This window comes from Mus musculus, chromosome 7, assembly GCF_000001635.26.
Source record: "Mus musculus strain C57BL/6J chromosome 7, GRCm38.p6 C57BL/6J".
Taxonomy (NCBI): domain Eukaryota; kingdom Metazoa; phylum Chordata; class Mammalia; order Rodentia; family Muridae; genus Mus; species Mus musculus.
The window spans coordinates 89,139,571-89,158,543 of NC_000073.6; the positions used below are offsets into that span (position 1 = coordinate 89,139,571).

At 40.0% G+C, this 18,973-nt stretch overlaps 1 protein-coding gene across 6 annotated transcripts in view; it reads right to left on the reverse strand.

Moving 5' to 3' along the window:
- Positions 1 to 451: 451 nt before the first annotated feature.
- Tmem135 (transmembrane protein 135) overlaps positions 452 to 18,973 on the reverse strand; it is a 264,682-nt gene continuing 246,160 nt past the window's right edge. For 3 of the 6 annotated variants that reach the window (NM_001360746.1, NM_001360745.1, NM_028343.5), the window contains 7 exons: positions 16,857 to 16,926; positions 14,458 to 14,625; positions 11,843 to 11,906; positions 8,400 to 8,476; positions 5,087 to 5,185; positions 4,211 to 4,278; positions 452 to 2,400 (listed from right to left, as the gene is read on the reverse strand). In NM_001360746.1, coding sequence (NP_001347675.1) covers positions 2,268 to 2,400; positions 4,211 to 4,278; positions 5,087 to 5,185; positions 8,400 to 8,476; positions 11,843 to 11,906; positions 14,458 to 14,625; positions 16,857 to 16,926 — 679 coding nt within the window. In that variant the 3' untranslated portion in view covers positions 452 to 2,267. The remainder of the gene's footprint in view (positions 2,401 to 4,210; positions 4,279 to 5,086; positions 5,186 to 8,399; positions 8,477 to 11,842; positions 11,907 to 14,457; positions 14,626 to 16,856; positions 16,927 to 18,973) is intronic. The other 3 variants (XM_011241911.2, XM_030243017.1, XM_030243016.1) reach the window with 2 other exon arrangements.

Consider the following 18,973-nt stretch of genomic DNA (forward strand, 5'->3'; position numbering starts at 1 on the left):
AGTGTTTTTCGTTCTGTATAAAGATACTGGAAGACCAATGGAGCATCATCTATGATATTCCATTCTGGTAGAAGCTGGCTGAGGACATGATTTCTGCAGAATGTAAATGAACTGAAAAGCAAAATGGAAATAAAACCCTGTTTTGCTATGGAGAGATCTATTTGCCTTTATTTATGATGACAGGGAGCTGTCAGTCAATTCCTGATTAGTTAGCGGTAGAAAGACACAGATTGTCTTTAGAAACGCCAAGTTTTCTTCTTGTTTGCTTGAACAAGCACACTGTCCTCAAGAGTTCAAACTGTATTTCTCGGTCGTCACTGCATGTCCGTGCGCTACCCTTCTGAGCTGGACAGTCACTGCTATGTTCTCTTTCATGGTAGCTGTTGCTTATTACATTTTTCATAAAATAAAAACACGAGTGTAATTCGTTAAAAATATCTCTCACAGAAATGCACCTTTTTGACCAGCAAGATTTTACTAAACATTTTTAGCACATTCCGATAGGATTAATCATTATCACAGTCTTTTGATGGCAATGAAAAGAATGACTTATGGCGTAAAATAGATTTTTTAACCTGACAAGAAAAACACAACAGACATAAAACCTGAGAGGAGAAAATGAGGTCCAGGTAGCCAGGCGTTCTCAGTGCTTTAATACTTCATTTTCAAAGGGAAACACAGTACTAATCATCAGTCCGATTCCAGTGAATAAAAACCTAAAACTGCATTAATTAATTAATCAGTGTGGAAGTCCAAACCCAAAATGACCCTTCAATGTGTTACCAAGCAGGTAAGTCCACTCTAGAACGCTAATCGTAACGCAAAATTCTGAGCAAACTCAAGTGGTTCTGTTACATGATGGCACTAGAGTCTGTCTCTTTGTAGGGACTCAATTTTCTATAACAACCAAGGGTAGGGTTACACAGAAATACAAGTGCTGATGCAACTGAATAAGGGAGGTTAAGTATTTTTAATGTCTTGAGTTACAATTCCTGTCATAACACAAGTTCTACTGCATAACTTACAATGGCCTGAAACATTTTTAGCAACAAAATTATATATTTAAAGATAATTCCTATATATTACATTAACTGTAGACATCACAGCCACTTTAGACTTCTATATTAACTTAGAAAAGTACAACTTTCCCCAGAAAAGCCAAGTGATCATATCTCAGTCAGCTGTCCAGGACTGCTTCTATAATCAGCACCAACCATCTGGTGTCCCTTAACTCCAGCCAGAACTGGTTAATGAACAGGAAGCCAATTAGTGAGAGAGGAACTCCCAACAATCACTGCATTTTCACATTTTTCGTCATAAAACGCCCCATTTAGGTGAGGCATTAGAGGGGGTACCAACTGTCAAACTGGCCCAAAGCTCTTTTGTTCCATAGGATCTTAACCCTTTCTAAAACACCAATGACATTGAAACTGAGCTATAAAGAGCACAGCCACTGTGGTGAAAATAAACACAATCTGCCTATAGGAGGTGTGAAGATTGGCTTTTAGGTTGTCTGCTTGACAATATTCAAGTGTAACACTCCTGTGAACACTGAGACATTTTTTACAGCAGCACCTGTCGGTTTCCATTTGTTCCTAACCTGCTATTATCATATAAGGTCACTAGGCTGCCAACCAGCCCATCTGGTCTCGAAGAGAGACAGGACTGAGAGCTGAACAAAAGAGTATGGGTACCACCATGACACTGGCTCAAATGGTATGAAACCCACGTTTGTATCCCTGAAATAAGAATGGCCACTTTCTCCACATTGCTCCACAGCAAAGCAGCAATGCCCCATCTCCAACGCCCCACAGCTACAGAAATCCATTCAAAAGCGTAAAGATCACGGGCTGAATCCATGTACCCGAGATCCTTTGCAAATCCTAAAGTGAAGAAATATTCTTAGTTTTGACCAAGAATTCTATTGGAATGAACTAAAGATATCTTTTAAAGTAATTTTTAAGTATACTCTTCTTATTATATTTCTACATAGATTATTCAATATTCTTTGTGGACATAATTTAATCAACAATATATCATAATGTCAACACTACATGATCCAGAATGAGATTCTGGCTACAGAGGAAGCTTAATTATTAAGCAACGCCTTTCTAAAAAGCTTCTGTATTTCTGATTGGTATGAAAAGAAAGAAAAAGCATCTCTCGTTGACGTAACACTGAGGTTCAGCTTGGGCCCCTTCTGTGTTGAACATAATTAACTCTTCAGGAGAAAATGGTGAGACACAGTCAATAAGTTACAGTCATCTTCAGGAAAAGTCTATGGGCAGCTCCGGTGTGACAACTGTGTACCGTGGGTCTAGTCTGGGGATGAAGTTGTGAAACTCTCTAGATGCGCCAGTACCAAACACATCCAGGGCTTTTCGGTTCATGAGTGCAAACCTGAGGAGGAAAAGACAGCACAGAAACTGGTAAAGACATTCATGAAAGACACCAGTCAATTCCTTGGATTTGGCTTTCAGGAAATGCAAACTCAGGCTGGATTGGCAAGGCAAAAGTTCTGAAATTCAGTGGCAGTTTCCAATGTTACATGGGCAACCCAATGACCAAGTGTCACTGTGCAGGATTATCGTTTAAAAGATAATCCCCAAGGCAAAACCAGAGCCCTCAATTAGTATTTCAGACACATCTAGAGCTCTATACATTAGGTGGTTTCAAATGTAAAACTTGATTAATCAGTAATTTTCTGATGAATTAAATCACAGAATACTGACAGGGAACTACTTAACACTTACCACAAGGCAAGGGTGTTAAGTATAACTGCTCTCATATCTGAGTCTTTAATGTCTCACAGTGAGAATAGAACAATCCAAATATGCAAATAGGTAATGACTAATGGGCAGACAGCAGAGAAAACTAATACAACAAAATAAACAGTATCCTCACCCTCACGGAGGGACAAGACGCTCACTAGGTAAGGGCACTTGTTTCTAAGTCTGCTGTGACTACCATCCCTAGAACCCACATGATGGCAAGAGACCTGACTGACTCCCACAGCTATTCTATAACCTCTGATGCACACACACACAGGGACACAAACACAGTAAAAAAGATGTAGTGATTAAAATATATACCTTATTTTAACCATCATCTAACCCTAGAGGTAAAGCATGTTAAGAATAGTTTTCCTTGGTGCACAGGATAGACCTTTTAAGGTCTCCCTTTTTTAAAAAAAATTCATTTATTTATTTATGTTTGCATGTATGTATGTATTTATATATTTATGTATGTATTATTTCTTTATATTCTAAATGCTGCCCTCTTCCACCACCACCCCCGAGACCATCTCCCATTTCCTATTCCCTTCTCCTCTGAGAGGATAGCTCACAGCTACACTCTGGATGGAGATTGGGGACTCTTATGGAATTGCTGAGGGAAGGATTGTAGGTCTCCCTTCTTAGTCACAATCACTTCATTTCTGGAGAAGATAGTAGACTGAAATTGATTCTAAATCACTGGCCAGAACTGATTTACCGAAATCCAACATGGAACCTGTTGATGGACTGCCTGTACCTTCCAGCTACAGGAATCGTGAGTCAAATGAACCTTTTTAATATGTGTATTACCCAGTGTCAGGCAATCTCTCATAGCAACACAGAACAGACTATGGCATATAAATTATTATGTCATTAAAGAACAAAATAAACTTAAGATTGTGAGAGTAAATATATTTCCCTTAGTAAAAGTGACCAGAATTGAAGTCCAACTCAGTCAACTTATGTCTGTTAGGTTAAACTCTCCAAAAGAATTCAATTAAGATTAAAGGGGTAAACTTGCCTGTCACCACCTGCAGCCCTGGAGTCATGGAGGAGAGCTGGCCCTTGCACAAACTAGGCAAATCTGACACTGACCTATATTTCCAACTTGATATTTTAAATTAAAAAAGAAGAGTTTAAAGATTCAGAGATAAGATTAAATGCTGATTATCTAATTGCTGAAAAACTGGCAGTTAGCAGGTGAGCACATTAATCTAGAATATTTAAAATGTCTAAACTATTATAAGGCAAAGGAGTCAAATATTTAGTTTTAACTCAGATCTGATTTTTTTCTTACTATGTTGAACATATTGATTTACATATAAATAACTAATTTACCACTGAAAGAACATTCCCTCAGGGGACAAAAATATTTATAAAATCCTTATAGAAGTTATTAATTTGTTATAAACATTAAAATCAACTTGGTCACATACCTGCCCTTGGTGAGCCTTAAAAGGAACTTCCAGTAAGATGGTCGCAAGTTCTGAACTTCCATAACAGCCTGAGATTGTTCAATTAGACAGTTATTTTAGTAAATATCAACACTGTACTCTTAAGCAATATAGTAGTTCTTATCTCTATTTTTGTTGTTTGCTGCATTTTTAAAACTGTAGTGATAAAAAATTGCTTTTATGTTTAAGTCACTCTCAAGAATCTATCTTTGTCAATATGCTTTCAAGTAGACATGTTGCTTTTGAGATGATAATCAGTGAATAGCCATCTTTATCAGGAAGCATGAATGGCCGTTAGCGAGCTGATAATTTGACTTTACTGAGCTTCAAGCTGACACCTTCACTGTGGGGAAAAGCAAGTAAAAGCTCCTCCTACGCCAAACTCAGCAATCAATGGTCATTAACACAGAGACAGAAAAAAAGATAACAGAGAGATCCTCACTTATCCCCCCCTTCCCAGGAGTGCTGCAGTGTCTCAGAGGGCACTGCACCCCTGCATATACGGTAGCTTTCCCCGGGAGTGCTGCAGTGTCTCAGAGGGCACCGCACCCCTGCATATACAGTAGCTTTCCCCAGCAAGCAAGGACTGCATCAGGTGCTCTCCCTGCAACACAGGGCTAGGAATTCACTTATCCCTGTGTTCTATTTAGACGTAAATATTGGTCTGCTCTTTAAGCATGGCCTGGCCCATTAACATGTTCAGTGCTTTCAGACATGCAAGGTCTTCTGCTGAGAAAACAGACCATTAAGAAGGAAATGACAAAAAAAGGTGTTGCTAGGCTTCAATTTCCCACCACCATTGGCTTAATGTAAAGCAGAAGTAGAAACTTGTGCTGTCTTCCCAAGAACTGTACTTACTGCGTGGAAACAAATTGCTGTAGAGATGGAATAGATGATCGTATCTGCTTGAGGAAAATAGGGAACCTTTCCAGCCTCGATGCCCTTGAAATACATTGTCTGAAAATCAAGCATAAGGCAAGAGTTTAGATTGTATTTTAAAACTGAGCAGTATTAAAACAGAACTCAGTAGAGAGTTCCACGAGTATATTTTCTGTCTTTTGGAATCATTGTATTTCCTCTGAAGCTCAATCATTCACATCTTCCACAACAGTGTTCTAAGTTAGCCTTTCCTTCCTTCGTTCCTTCACGCCAAACTCCAGCTTTGAGCAGTGATGCTCTTGTGTGTGAAACTCAACAGTACTTCGTTTCTGTCGCACTGATGTCATTTATCCTTAGGTGCTTTTGTAAATGCTTAAGTGCCGTCTTTCCTTGCATCAGACTTGTTTATTCCTGATGTGAACTATGATGAGCCCAGTGTTAGGAGAAAGGAATTTAGAAGTGAATAAAATTTAAAATTTAAGCCTAGTAGACACATGCCCTGCACTCTGGTGAGAGCTGTGAGAGAGGCATAACTACATGTGATATTTATATAAATGTAAATTATGTATTATGTATTATTTGGCTCTCCCAGGGAACAAAGGGAATATGACCAAGGAGAACTTTGAAAATGATTTGGAATGTTTCTCAAAGTATCACATTTTTAAACTCAAAAATTGTCATAGAATAATACATTTATGATACAATAAAAATAACTAGTTAAATTAAATAAAATCAGAATTGAACCAAATTTTCACTGAGATTCAAAAAGCAAAACATTAGTGTTTCAAGTTGCTCTCAAAGTTCCCTATTGCTGTGCTTTTAGTTAGTGCACTAGCTTGTCACAGGATGGCAGTAAACAAGCAGGATGAGTACACTTCAATATCCACAAGACCCAATGGCTATGTCAGAGGGGGACATGACACAACATTCACACACACGTGCACACACGCGAGCGCACACACACACACACACACACACACACACACACACACACACACACAGGTACTCAAGCACACACACGCACACACGCACATAAACATGCAGGAGACAGAACAGATATTGGCTATACATTCAGAACAGGGGAAATTCATGGCAAGAGGTTTTCTGATACACTGAAAGCTGAGGGAAACTGGAAAGCATGTGGAAAGGCAGCTAAAAGTCTAGAGTTCCCACTGGATGGAGGCTTCCACCAAGGACAGCAAATGGAACCCACAGTCCCCTCATCCTCTGGTGGTCTTCTGCAGCTCTCACATTTGCTACATAAATTCACCTTGTTAAAATTTAATCCCCAAAATTAAATTTTTTATTTTGACATTAAAAAAAATAAGACACACAACTGCTACCATACTCAACGAGAAAAAGAAACAGAAGAAATGACAGGAAAATACGTTATATATTTATCAATCAGAAATATATTCTGAGAAAAAGATAGGAAGAAGTATGCATCAGCGACTGGGATATAGAAAACCTGTAGAGTACACACATAGGTACAACTTAGAAAACAGGATGTACAATCACTTTATTAATCATTATTTCCAAAATAACATGAAAGGCAATTATCACAGGGCAGATATATTCATATTGAAGAAAGTGTAATATGTAGATAGCATCACATAAATGTTAAATAGAAGTTATCTTATAATCTTTCAATACTTGAGTGCTCCTAAATATCAATGCATACTAAACATATGTACTGAACCACATTCTAACTCAGGGAAGGGCAGGAGCCCTATTGTATGCATCTTATGCTCACTAGCACCTACTGCAGTAATGGGAACACAAAACACATTTTATTTATAAGTTCCAAGAAAAAAATTATACATGCCAAAGTGTAGATCTAAAATATCCCTCACAGACCCAAATGTTAACAGACTGTCCCCAGAGTGCTGTTGCTGGGAAGAAGCATTCCATGTGGAGACCTCTGGTTACTGGAGGCTTTCCCTGGAAGAGGACACTAGGAAACTTCCCCTCCCTTCTCCTTCAGTTCACTCCCAGCTGTAAAGTAAGAGCTGTGCTCCACCCACTCCCCACATGACGTACAGCCAAAGGCATAGCCGGTTAGAATAGGCTGAAGCCTACCATCCATGAGCCAGCATAACTTTTCTCTCTTCAAATGTTATCTACCTCACATATGTGCCATAGCAATGGAAAGCTGACGACAGTGCAGGGGGGTTTCCTATAGCATGGTATAGCATTTTGACAAAAATTAACTTCAACCATGGAAAAATGGTTACTGTACACCATTTAGATTCATTTCACAAACCACAGCAGATGATTAATACTTTCAACTGTCATTAAAGTGTCGTCAGCACTCTGTCCAGGCCAGTTTGTTTTGCTAGAAACATCTACACACTGATGAGACAAGAACAGAGAAGCACACCACTGCTTGGCTGACACCTCAATACCAGCTTCATCTGGTGTCAATGGATGTATTCGGCCTTGAGCTCCCGACCGCCTGCCTCTACCTCCCGGGGCTGGGACCCATGCTTGTGCCTCTGCAGCACTCTGTAACTAAAGGGACTGGTGAGGCTGGGTGATGATCACTGACACCTGCACAGAGTGTGAGCCAGAGGCGCAAAAGGAGCGTCGAGTTGGCCCTATCAACGCTCGAAGCTAACAAAAGGATGAGCACACACTTCTGAACATGATACAGTGGGATATTCACACACATGACTCTCCCGTACCCTACCCACTCCTAGGAAAATAAAGGTTAAATGTAAGCTTTGAATCTAACTAATGGTTAACAGGAAAGACAGGAGTTAAATATCAAAGAAAAGAAGCAGAGAGGAGGGAGAGAACACCTAACAGGAGGGAGGAGGAAAAGGGGTAACTACAAAAATTAAGACAGCTTAATTGTTTCAATGGCTCAAAAGGATGGCAAAAACATGCATGTAAGATATTCAGGAAAGATGAAAACAAATCACTCATGGGCCTTTTAAATACAAAAAAAAAAAAAAAAAAAAGGAGTGGGGCCATACTTTGGCAGTACTATTGATTTTCTTTTAAGAAGCATTTCTCCTGAGTTTGCATAGGTGGGAAGACACAATATGGCAGGTGGGGTGGCAGAACACACGTGAAGACACTGTCTAGATGCTAACGCGTGCTCATGGGCATGGTGGATTCTGTGTTTTTCTGTGTAAAGGAAAATAAACGTAAGTGGGAAGCTGACTGCCAGGACTTGGCTGGAACCAGAGCTGCTTTGGTAGCAGTCATTCTTGCAACTGAAGCAACTCCACACCACCTGCAAACCCTGTGTGCTTGGCAACTTCTCAGGCATAAGAGCTGTGCTTACCTCCACCAGCTTGGAAGCTAGGTACATGGAAATTGTTGTGCTTTTATAAAACATCATCGACACACCTGCCAAAAACCCTGAAATGACAAGGAAAAACTGATCAGGCTGCAAATTATCTCTTTGTGGTTAAGTCATCAGAAATGTTAATTCTCTTTTTTCTTTTCTATATTATTTTTTATTATTTATTGTTCATACTCGTTGGCTATAGGGAGAATTCACATTTTTCTCTTTTTTTTCATTTTTTATTAGGTATTTAGCTCATTTACATTTCCAATGCTATACCAAAAGTCCCCCATACCCACCCCCCCAATCCCCTACCCACCCACTCCCCCTTTTTGGCCCTGGCGTTCCCCTGTACTGGGGCATATAAAGTTTGCAAGTCCAATGGGCCTCTCTTTGCAGTGATGGCCGACTAGGCCATCTTTTGATACATATGCAGCTAGAGACAAGAGCTCCGGGGTACTGCTTAGTTCATATTGTTGTGCCACCTATAGGGTTGCAGTTCCCTTTAGTTCCTTGGGTGCTTTCTCTAGTTCCTCCATTGGGGGCCCTGTGGTCCATTCAATAGCTGACTGTGAGCATCCACTTCTGTGTTTGCTAGGCCCTGGCATAGTCTCACAAGAGACAGCTACATCTGGGTCCTTTCGATAAAATCTTGCTAGTGTATGCAATGGTGTCAGCATTTGGAAGCTGATCATGGGATGGATCTCTGGATATGGCAATCACTAGAAGGTCCATCCTTTCGTCACACTTCCAAATTCTGTCTCTGTAACTGATTCCATGGGTGTTTTGTTTCCTATTCTAAGAAGGGGCAAAGTGTCCACACTTTGGTCTTCGTTCTCTTGAATTTAATGTGTTTAGCAAATTGTATCTTATATCTTGGGTATCCTAAGTTTCTGGGCTAATATCCACTTATCAGTGAGTACATATTGTGAGAGTTCCTTTGTGATTGGGTTACCTCACTCAGGATGATGCCCTCCAGGTCCATCCATTTGCCTAGGAATTTCATAAATTCATTCTTTTTAATAGCTGAGTAGTACTCCATTGTGTTAATGTACCACATTTTCTGTATCCATTCCTCTGTTGAGGGTCATCTGGATTCTTTCCAGCTTCTGACTATTATAAATAAGGCTGCTATGAACATAGTGGAGCATGTGTCCTTCTTACCGGTTGGGGCATCTTCTGGATGTATGCCCAGAAGAGGTATTGCTGGATCTTCCGGTAGTACTATGTCCAACTTTCTGAGGAACACCAGACTGATTTCCAGAGTGGTTGTACAAGCTTGCAATCCCACCAACAATGGAGGAGCATTCCTCTTTCTCCACATCCTCACCAGCATCTGCTGTCACCTGAATTTTTGATCTTAGCCATTCTGGCTGGTGTGAGGTGGAATCTCAGGGTTGTTTTGATTTGCATTTCCCTGATGATTAAGGATGTTGAACATTTTTTCAGGTGCTTCTCTGCCATTCGGTATTCTTCGGGTGAGAAATCTTTGTTCAGTTCTGAGCCCCATTTTTTAATGGGGTTATTTGATTTTATGGAGTCTACCTTCTTGAGTTCTTTATATATATTGGATATTAGTCCCCTGTCCGATTTGGGATAGGTAAAGATCCTTTCCCAATCTATTGGTGGTCTTTCTGTCTTATTGACGGTGTCTTTTGCCTTGGAGAAGCTTTGCAATTTTTTAAGGTCCCATTTATCAATTCTCGATCTTACAGCACAAGCCATTGCTGTTCTATTCAGGAATTTTTCCCCTGTACCCATATCTTCGAGGCTTTTCCCTACTTTCTCCTCTATAAGTTTCAGTGTCTCTGGTTTTATGTGGAGTTCCTTAATCCACTTAGATTTGACCTTAGTACAAGGAGATAGTAATGGATCAATTAGAAATCTTCTACATGATAACAGCCAGTTGTGCCAGCACCATTTGTTGAAAATGCTGTCTTTTTTCCACTGGATGGTTTTAGCTCCCTTGTCAAAGATCAAGTGACCATAGGTGTGCGGATTCATCTCTGGGTCTTCAACTCTATTCCATTGGTCTACTTGTCTGTCGCTATACCAGTACCATGCAGTTTTTATCACAATTGCTCTGTAGTACAGCTTTAGATCGGGCATGGTGATTCCACCAGAGGTTCTTTTATCCTTGAGAAGAGTTTTTGCTATCCTAGGTTTTTTGTTATTCCAGATGAATCTGCCGATTGCCCTTTCTAATTCGTTGAAGAATTGAGTTGGAATTTTGATGGAAATTGCATTGAATCTGTAGATTGCTTTTGGCAAGATTGCCATTTTTACTATATTGATCCTGCTGATCCATGAGCATGGGAGATCTTTCCATCTTCTGAGATCTTCTTCAATTTCTTTCTTCAGAGACATGAAGTTCTTGTCATACAGATCTTTCACTTCCTTAGTTAGTCACGCCTAGGTATTTTATATTATTTGTGGCTATTGAGAACGGTGTTGTTTCCCTAATTTCTTTCTCAGCCTGTTTGTCCTTCGTGTTTAGAAAGGCCATTGACTTGTTTGAGTTAATTTTATATCCAGCTACTTCACTGAAGCTGTTTATCAGGCTTAGGAGTTCTCTGGTGGAATTTTTAGGGTCACGTATATATACTATCATATCATCTGCAAAAAGTGATATTTTGACTTCTTAAATAGGAAAAATTTTGCTTTTGCATTGCCTTCAGTTGGGAAAAACCCACAAGAACAGTAACAAGCTCAGTGACATTAGAGTGGAGCAAGACATTGTTAATCCATGTTTTAAAAGTAGAACCAATGATCTTCAGGTGGAGAACAAATAGCATGAGTTACTTTTAACAAGAAACCCTAACTTTAAGAGCTGTGGTCTTGCCCAATACTACTTTAAACATAAATGTAAAATCCATTGGTATTGGTTCTTTCTTCAAAGGGAATACTCTCTTGTCTATTACAACTTACATTATTTTCAGGGTGGTCACTATACTACTGTGCTTGGCATCACCTTTGCTATACATGTGGAAAACTAGAGGGCTGGGGCTGGAATCCTAGAGACTAAGCTAACTTAAGCAATACATACATTTCACTCTTTCATTTTTACTTTTATAAAAAATTGAGTACCTTTTAACAATTTAAATATCATTTTCCAGTGGTAAAAATAGATTTTTAAAGAATTCTAACTGGACTTCATGTTAATAACTTTCATACAATTGTCTAAATGAGTCTTTGTGTACTTTTACGACACGTCCTCTAAGATTTCTGGCAATTAAGACAACCTGAATTATTACACTGCCAACTCCAAATACCAGACAGCAAGAGTGCCTCGATCCATCTAACTTCCCCCACTGGTGAGTGCGTCAGCAGGGACATGATTACAATGCAGGAAGAAATAAAAACTGGGTGGCTTTGCAGGCTTGCACCTCATCCTGCCACCAATGCTACAACAATGGTCGTTCTTCTGATTGCTAACTTACCAGCCACAATAGCATGCAGCTCGTCATCCAGATTCCTGATCCAGCGCAGGAAACAACTTGTGCCCTGTAGTAAGGAGGGGACACAATGAGCTTGGTTACATTATTTCTGAGGAGAAAAAAAAGTGCATGAGAACAAAAGCTGCACTGAGTGATTCTCTCAGCAACCGGATCCTGTGTGAGAGAGCTGGCCCTGTGATGGGAAGTTCACTTGCAGCCCTGGATACACTTACAAAGATCACATGTCCCACTGTCGCGCTGCTTCTCAAATGCCTGCCCATGAATGTACCTCAAAAGACAGGACCTAGTGGCAAGAGTCATTTCCATCTTAACAAAGCAAAGGAGCTGGAGAAATTACTCATCTGTCAAGTCAGGATACCAGACCCACAGATGCTGGTTCTCAGCAGTGGCAATGAAAGAGACAATTCACCTGCAGCAGACACAGACTACAAGGAAGGAAGGCCATTTACTCCTCAGCCAGCAGAAAGTGATGCTAGGCAAAAGCTCAGTTCTGTAGAAAGAAACAAAGGGTGCTAGAAAATGGAGAAAAGGGTAAATTTAGAAGACATGCATCCCTTATCTTCAGTCAGCCAAAGCAAGAGTCAACAAATTATGGCTTTTTAGCTAAAAATGGCCACAGGATGGCTTCCTATGGCTTGGGAGGTAACCCTTGCTTTGGTTTGTTTCTCTGTTTGGGTTCTGTTTTGACAGCAGGCCTGGCTATGTTGCCAGATTCAATCAATCTTTCTGCCTCAGTTTCCAGAGTAGCTGGAACTAGAAGCATGTGTTATTGTGCCAGTTTTTAAAGTTCTTTTTAAAAATTAGTAATTATTACTATAATAATAATAATAATTATTTACATGGATAAAAATAAATAAAAAGATAATATTTATGTTCTAAAAATTCTATGAAATTGAACCTACCTATGATGTGGTAAGTTTTACTGGAACATAGCCATGTTCACATTGACACCGTGCCTAAACTGCCTTCTCACCCCCAAAACAGAGCTCAGTAGCTGTGACACAAATCACATGATCTAAAGATTAAAATCCCCACTCTCTGGTTTTCTAAAGAACAAGATGACTATAAAGCAAAATATAAACTATGTGCTGTAGAATTTTAAGCTTTTAAAGATTAATACACAACACAAAGGCTAAAAAGGAATTCAGTGCACAGTGTAATATTTTCACATTGTACATAAAGTGATAATACTATTTAATGTTGAGATGATAAATAAAAAAAACAAATATTCTGAATGCTAAGATCACTAAGTTACAACAACAAATATTAAAGATAAGTCAGCAGGAACAATAATATGAAACCAATAAAAATAAATGAACCAAATATGGAGGGAGTAACAAGGAAGACGACGGAATAGAAAATAACTAATGAGAACTGCAGAGACCTTAGATAGACCACACTGTACACAGCTGACACATAGAGTGTAGACACCACCAGTAAATCATGGCGGTTCACATGCACAATCCCAATCTCGGGAGGCTGATGCAGGGCGATTGCTGGCCACATCAGATCTTATCTCAGGGTGGGAGGGAACCAATTATATATACTCTGCAAGAAACCCAGTTTTAAAGACGAAAATAAGGGGAATTCAAAAATTAAGTCATATTCATAACTGAACAATTTATCACCTAGAATCTGAATTTAAATACACAAACTAAAATTCAGACAGCAAAACACTTCAGTGTAATGAGTAACACATTAGTGTCTCCACTAAACAGTAGGCGGTGAGTCAACATTGCAATGTTCCGTGTCAAGGAAGATCTCTATACATGTGTTGAGGGGCTTGCCGACATATCAAGATATATGTAGAAATATGTAGCACGTACTACAAGCAGCGGCAGAATAGGTGATGAGGATCCACCGCTTTAGACAGCACGACAGAAACTGAGTGGACAAAAGGCAACAGCCCAGCACTCATGGCGGGTCGCTCACAAGAGAAGACCGTTACAGTGTTAGCCAAATCTTATCAACTGCTAGAAAGTGCAAAAGGATTCTAAACTGAGGAACCAAACTGTAATGCGTTTTTAAAAAATTGGAATATTATTAGATTTTACTTAGGAAATACACATTTTGTTCGAATGTCTATGTACTGAAAACTAAAGAAAATACGTCTCTGAAAAAATATATAAATAAATGCAATATGGGTATAAAGTCAAACATATTAAGTAAAATTCTAAACAAACTTTTCCCTCCTGAATTCACAATATAGTGCATATACTTGGTGAGGCCAAGATAGGTAGGAATGGTCTAGAAAGCACCACCAATAAAACAATAGCTGAAGCAGAACACACCTTATCTAACAATGGCCATGCCATTCATTTCTCTTTTAAAGCATTTAGTCATTACTTTATGTGTATGACTTTTGCCTACATGTGTGGATGCATGTATGTGTATGTCACATATGTATGTGCCTGGGCACATGAAGGTCAGAAAAGGGCACCAGACCTCCTGGAAAAGAAGTTACAGATGACTGTGACCTACCATGTAGATACTATGACCCCAACTAGGATCTTCTGGAAGAGCAGCCAGGAAGTTCTTAACTACAGAGCAATCGGCCTTATTAACGTCTCACTTTCTTCTTTTTGGGATAAGCTTACCTTGTATATACTAACAAAAGATCCAAGGAAAGCCCCCAGCTGGAAGTTCTCCTTGTTGTAGAAAAGAGAGAGGAGCCGGGATGGTTCTGTAAACAGATGCCTAAACGCAGAGGGGATCCGGAGACAGCACTGGATCAAGTAGCCCACGCTGAACATTCTGATGAAGCCCTAGAAACAAAGCCATCTTTTTACCTTCTTCTGACAATAACCACAGGGTTTTAGGAATACAAGCATGGAAATTCAAAAAAAGCAGTGGACAAAGTCACCTGTCTTAGGAAATTTTAATAAAAAACTGTCTGATCATCAGTACAAGCATGGAAGATAACTTCAGTGTTTGGAGCTCTGGTGTGTGTGTGTGTGTGTGTGTGTGTGTGTGTGTATCTAACATATATATATATATATTAACCAAGTTAAAGAAATTTCTAGGAGATGGGAACTCTATCTAGGTAACTGCATGAAGCTAAACTGAGGAATGCTGCTTTACACTGAAGCTAACTGAGCCTGAAGACACTCAACACTGCATCTCCACCCAAGAGCTGGGACCTTGGCCTGCATGCTACATTCCAAAAAGTCAGACTTGTATTTTCCAATTACAATTTTCTTTTCTAGAAAAAAGAAAAACCGAATTGCTACAGGAAAGTAAGGATTGATTTTCCTGAAGCCCGGTGAACACATGACCATGAAATAGGCCAGTCATTCGTGAGTTCCTGTGAGTGACTCTCTGGAACTGCCCAGTATTTTTTCAATACTATGACAGTCCTTTTATCTCTGTGATATTGTGCTAAAGAACAAACAGACTAATTTTTTCACCCAGTTTTCAAAAAATAAAATCAATATGTCTCTGCATTCAGGCAATATTTGCTGGCTATCTATCTATTATATACTGGGATTACAAGGCTGTGGGAACATGGCAGGCAAGACCAAGTTCTTGTCTTTGTGGCGCTTTACAATCTTATATGGAAAGAGAAACCAAATGAGTAAAGTAATATAATAATTAAAAATTACAATGTGTCACAATGGAAGTAATTGGCCACTAGAGAAACTTGTATTAGACTGGATAGTAAAGAAAAGCTACTGACTGTGTGACATTTAAGTTGATCCAAAAGAGAAGACACTTTCATGAAAACATGTCACACTGGCTGGACAGAAAGCACAGAGCCAATACAGAAGTGGGCAGGAACAGGATCCTACTAAGACAGCTGAGAGCAGAGTGAGCTGAGAAGAATGGAATTAATGTGAATATCGATCAGGGTTGTAGCGTAACGTGGTGCAATCAAAGCTCCACTGCAATGAGATACACCTTGTTAAAGCTTCAGTATTTTAGCCTTTAATCCCAGGACTCAGGAAGCAGAGAGAGAGGCCAGCAGATCTCTGAGAGCTCAAAATGTACACACCCAAGGGTTACAGGACAGCCAGGGTTACATAGATAACCCAAAAACAAGCAAAAGAGACTTCAGAGTATTTTCAAAGTGTAAACTTCTCTCCCACGTGTCTCCAGACAGTTTAGCATATTTCACAAACTGCTAAGTCCTGGAACACACTTTAAAGAGTCACTAGGTTTCTGACTGCGTGTCAATTCTCGGTCTTTTTTTGTTTTTTGTTTTCCTAGAAAACGCTCAGTATCAGCTCCCCAGCCCTGCCTGAACTCCCCCTTTGAATAGACTAAGTCAGTTGTCAGACGGAATCTCCCTCTTTATGAGCCAGTAGAGTCTTCTTTATTTGTTGTTGCCACTTCGAAAATGAGGCAAGAAATCAAATCTGGACACTGCACAAGGAAAATGTATTCTTCTGTCGCTAGCCCTAGACACAGCTCTCAGGATTCTGAGATGAATAGGAAGTTGGGCAAATGCCACTATCAACACTGAGTCTCGGCATTCCACTTACAAGCACTGATGTGGGAAAGTGCCTAAGTTCTCCATAGCCGTGCAGAGAGAACTGCACATCTGAGGTTTGTATGACTCGGTCAACTAATCTCCCGCCCCCGCAAAAAAAGAAAAAAGAAAAAAAAATCAGACCTTGTAAGAAATAAGTGACTTCTTAAAAAGCATTGGGACTGTGAGCACCATTCAAAACTGAGGGACTTAGAGCAGATGGTGCCACCTGCCCCAGACACTCTTTCCAGAGCTAGTGATGAGAGACAAGTCAGGAGGCAAGAAGTATAGTTTTGCAAAAAAAATGCCCATGTGCCCTAGAGACTAGGGAATCTGTGTGAATGGACACAGTTAAGTCCCTTAGTGCTGACCTATAGGCATGCTCTAGTAATCTGAGTCAAATACAAATTAAATGGCAGCAGAACGATATGGTCTTTTCTATTTGCTTAGAAATTACTACAGAAACTAATGTTGGGTTTAAAGCAGCAACTGTTGACAAAAATCAGGGAGACGCCTTTGTAGACTCACTTTAATGCAGTAGGAAATGCAGTTGTCTTCATAATGCTTGCAGCATCTGTGCCTTGGTCCATGCTTGCATCTGAAATCAGACCAGAGAGACAACACTAATCATAACTAATTAAAGTATGTGTGCATATTTATGCCTCTCTGGGTGTGCCTATGGATGGATATACTGTGCATGAGTGTATTGCAAGCCTATACAAAAATTTCTTAGCAGTAAAGGAGAAAAAGATCCCCCTTTCCCCCCTAAATGCTCACAGCTTTCTGTCGGACCTACAGAAGCAGAGCTAAGAGTGTTGCTTTAATTTTGTTGCTAACACCTTGTACAAAACATGTGATTGCAGTTCAAGTGACACACTGTGGAGCAGGGAGACGATACTGGCACTTCTTTGTGAATGAATATGAAAAACATGGCTACACTGTCTACTATATACACCACGAAATTTTAGGAGCTTTAAATCTCTTGTTACAGAGTATGATGACCATAAATCATCCGTGAAGTCAGTCCTTAAACAAAATCATAATAAGAATGCATTCAGGTTATAGGAATTTATACTTAATTATATTTGAGAGGAAACATCTGGAAAAGAAACCTGATAAAGTGTCAGAATTCAAGATTCAGTTATTAAAATAAATATGGAAATAGGAATCATGTGGGAACTCAAAGGCTATTTGTGACTTAACTGTAAAGCACTTACAGTCTGGAGTTTCATATAAACATTTCTGCCAGGACTACTGTTCATGTGGGACACCGACTCTATGACCCCCTCATTCATCCTTGGTAGAAAAATGTAAGTCAACCAACATGCATCTCAACAGAACTCCTTTTCTTTGAGGGGCTCAAGTTCCAAAGTCGGCAGTCACTGTAGCTTCTTCCTGACAAGTTAACTGTTTCTGTGAAGAGAGCACCAAACTTTCCCCTGGGTATAAGAGCAAGCGGCTTGCAGAGCAGTGCTCTGGCTCTGTACGTCTCCAACCCTGTGCAAGACCTCTCAAAAACCAATCTTTGCACTGCAGCTGAACTGCACAGGAAGCTTCCCTGGTCAAACTCGATGGCACTAGCTCATTCCGCCCTAAGCCTGAAGTCATGGGAATGATATGCCATATCTGGCCACGTGGAAGTGCTGAATAGAGGTGAGCTACAGAAGCCGGCCTGCCTTGTGCAAACTATCACTCTTCTACAGGTCAGGTTTTACTACCAGAACTGCTTCATCTGCAAAGTGCCGACGTCATCAGTACTGTCATGTGAGCTTTCCCTGGTCACCCAGAGTGGATTCCAGTGTCCTATAATGCTACTCCCAAACATTTAGGGTTGCTTCTATATAATCCTCGAATAGTTTTACCTGAGTGCAGCTGCTCAGGCAAGGCCTGCCAAGGCTGAAGGCGCGCCGGCCCTCAGGAGCCATGCACATTCATCCGCTCATGCTCTCCCTACTACATTCAGTTACTTCCATCAAGGCGAACTACACTGTTCTTCACGCAGCAACCCAAGCCTGTTGTTACACTTGTTTGAGCTCACTGCCACACCTGTTTCTGCCTTTACACTTTCTGTGTCCCCATCTTCTGTTTGCAGTATAGACTAATATGAAAACAAAGAAACAAAAAAATGAATTTGGCCAAACGTGATTATCACCTATGCCTACAGAGCCCAACAGGCAATTCCACAAGTGCCAACCACAGATGACAACAAGGATTTTGTGAAGCATGGTACTTTAACCTTTTTCCAGAGACACAAGCTGGTAGAGGCAAATGATAGGGGAAGAAATTAAACTGTGTTCATATTTAACCATAGGTTTTTTTCCCTCCATCTCTGTCCTTCGTTTATTGTAGGAAGGAGGAAATTACCACGCACTTCCTGTCAGTGTTGCCCACTCACTCTGTTCTAACATGGCTGCCATGACTGCTTTAAGGGCTGATGGCATAACTTCAAACCACTGAATTTAGTTTATTAAATATTATGGTAATATAAAAATGAATATTCAGAATGTAAAGACTTATTTCTCTGTATAATATACAAATAAATATTCCATCCCAGAACCCAGAGTATTGTCATTGCTGGAGAACACCCTTTACTTGAAGACTGTCCTTGCTCCTGTGTCGTCTTGGTTCTCTCAGCAACTGTTCTC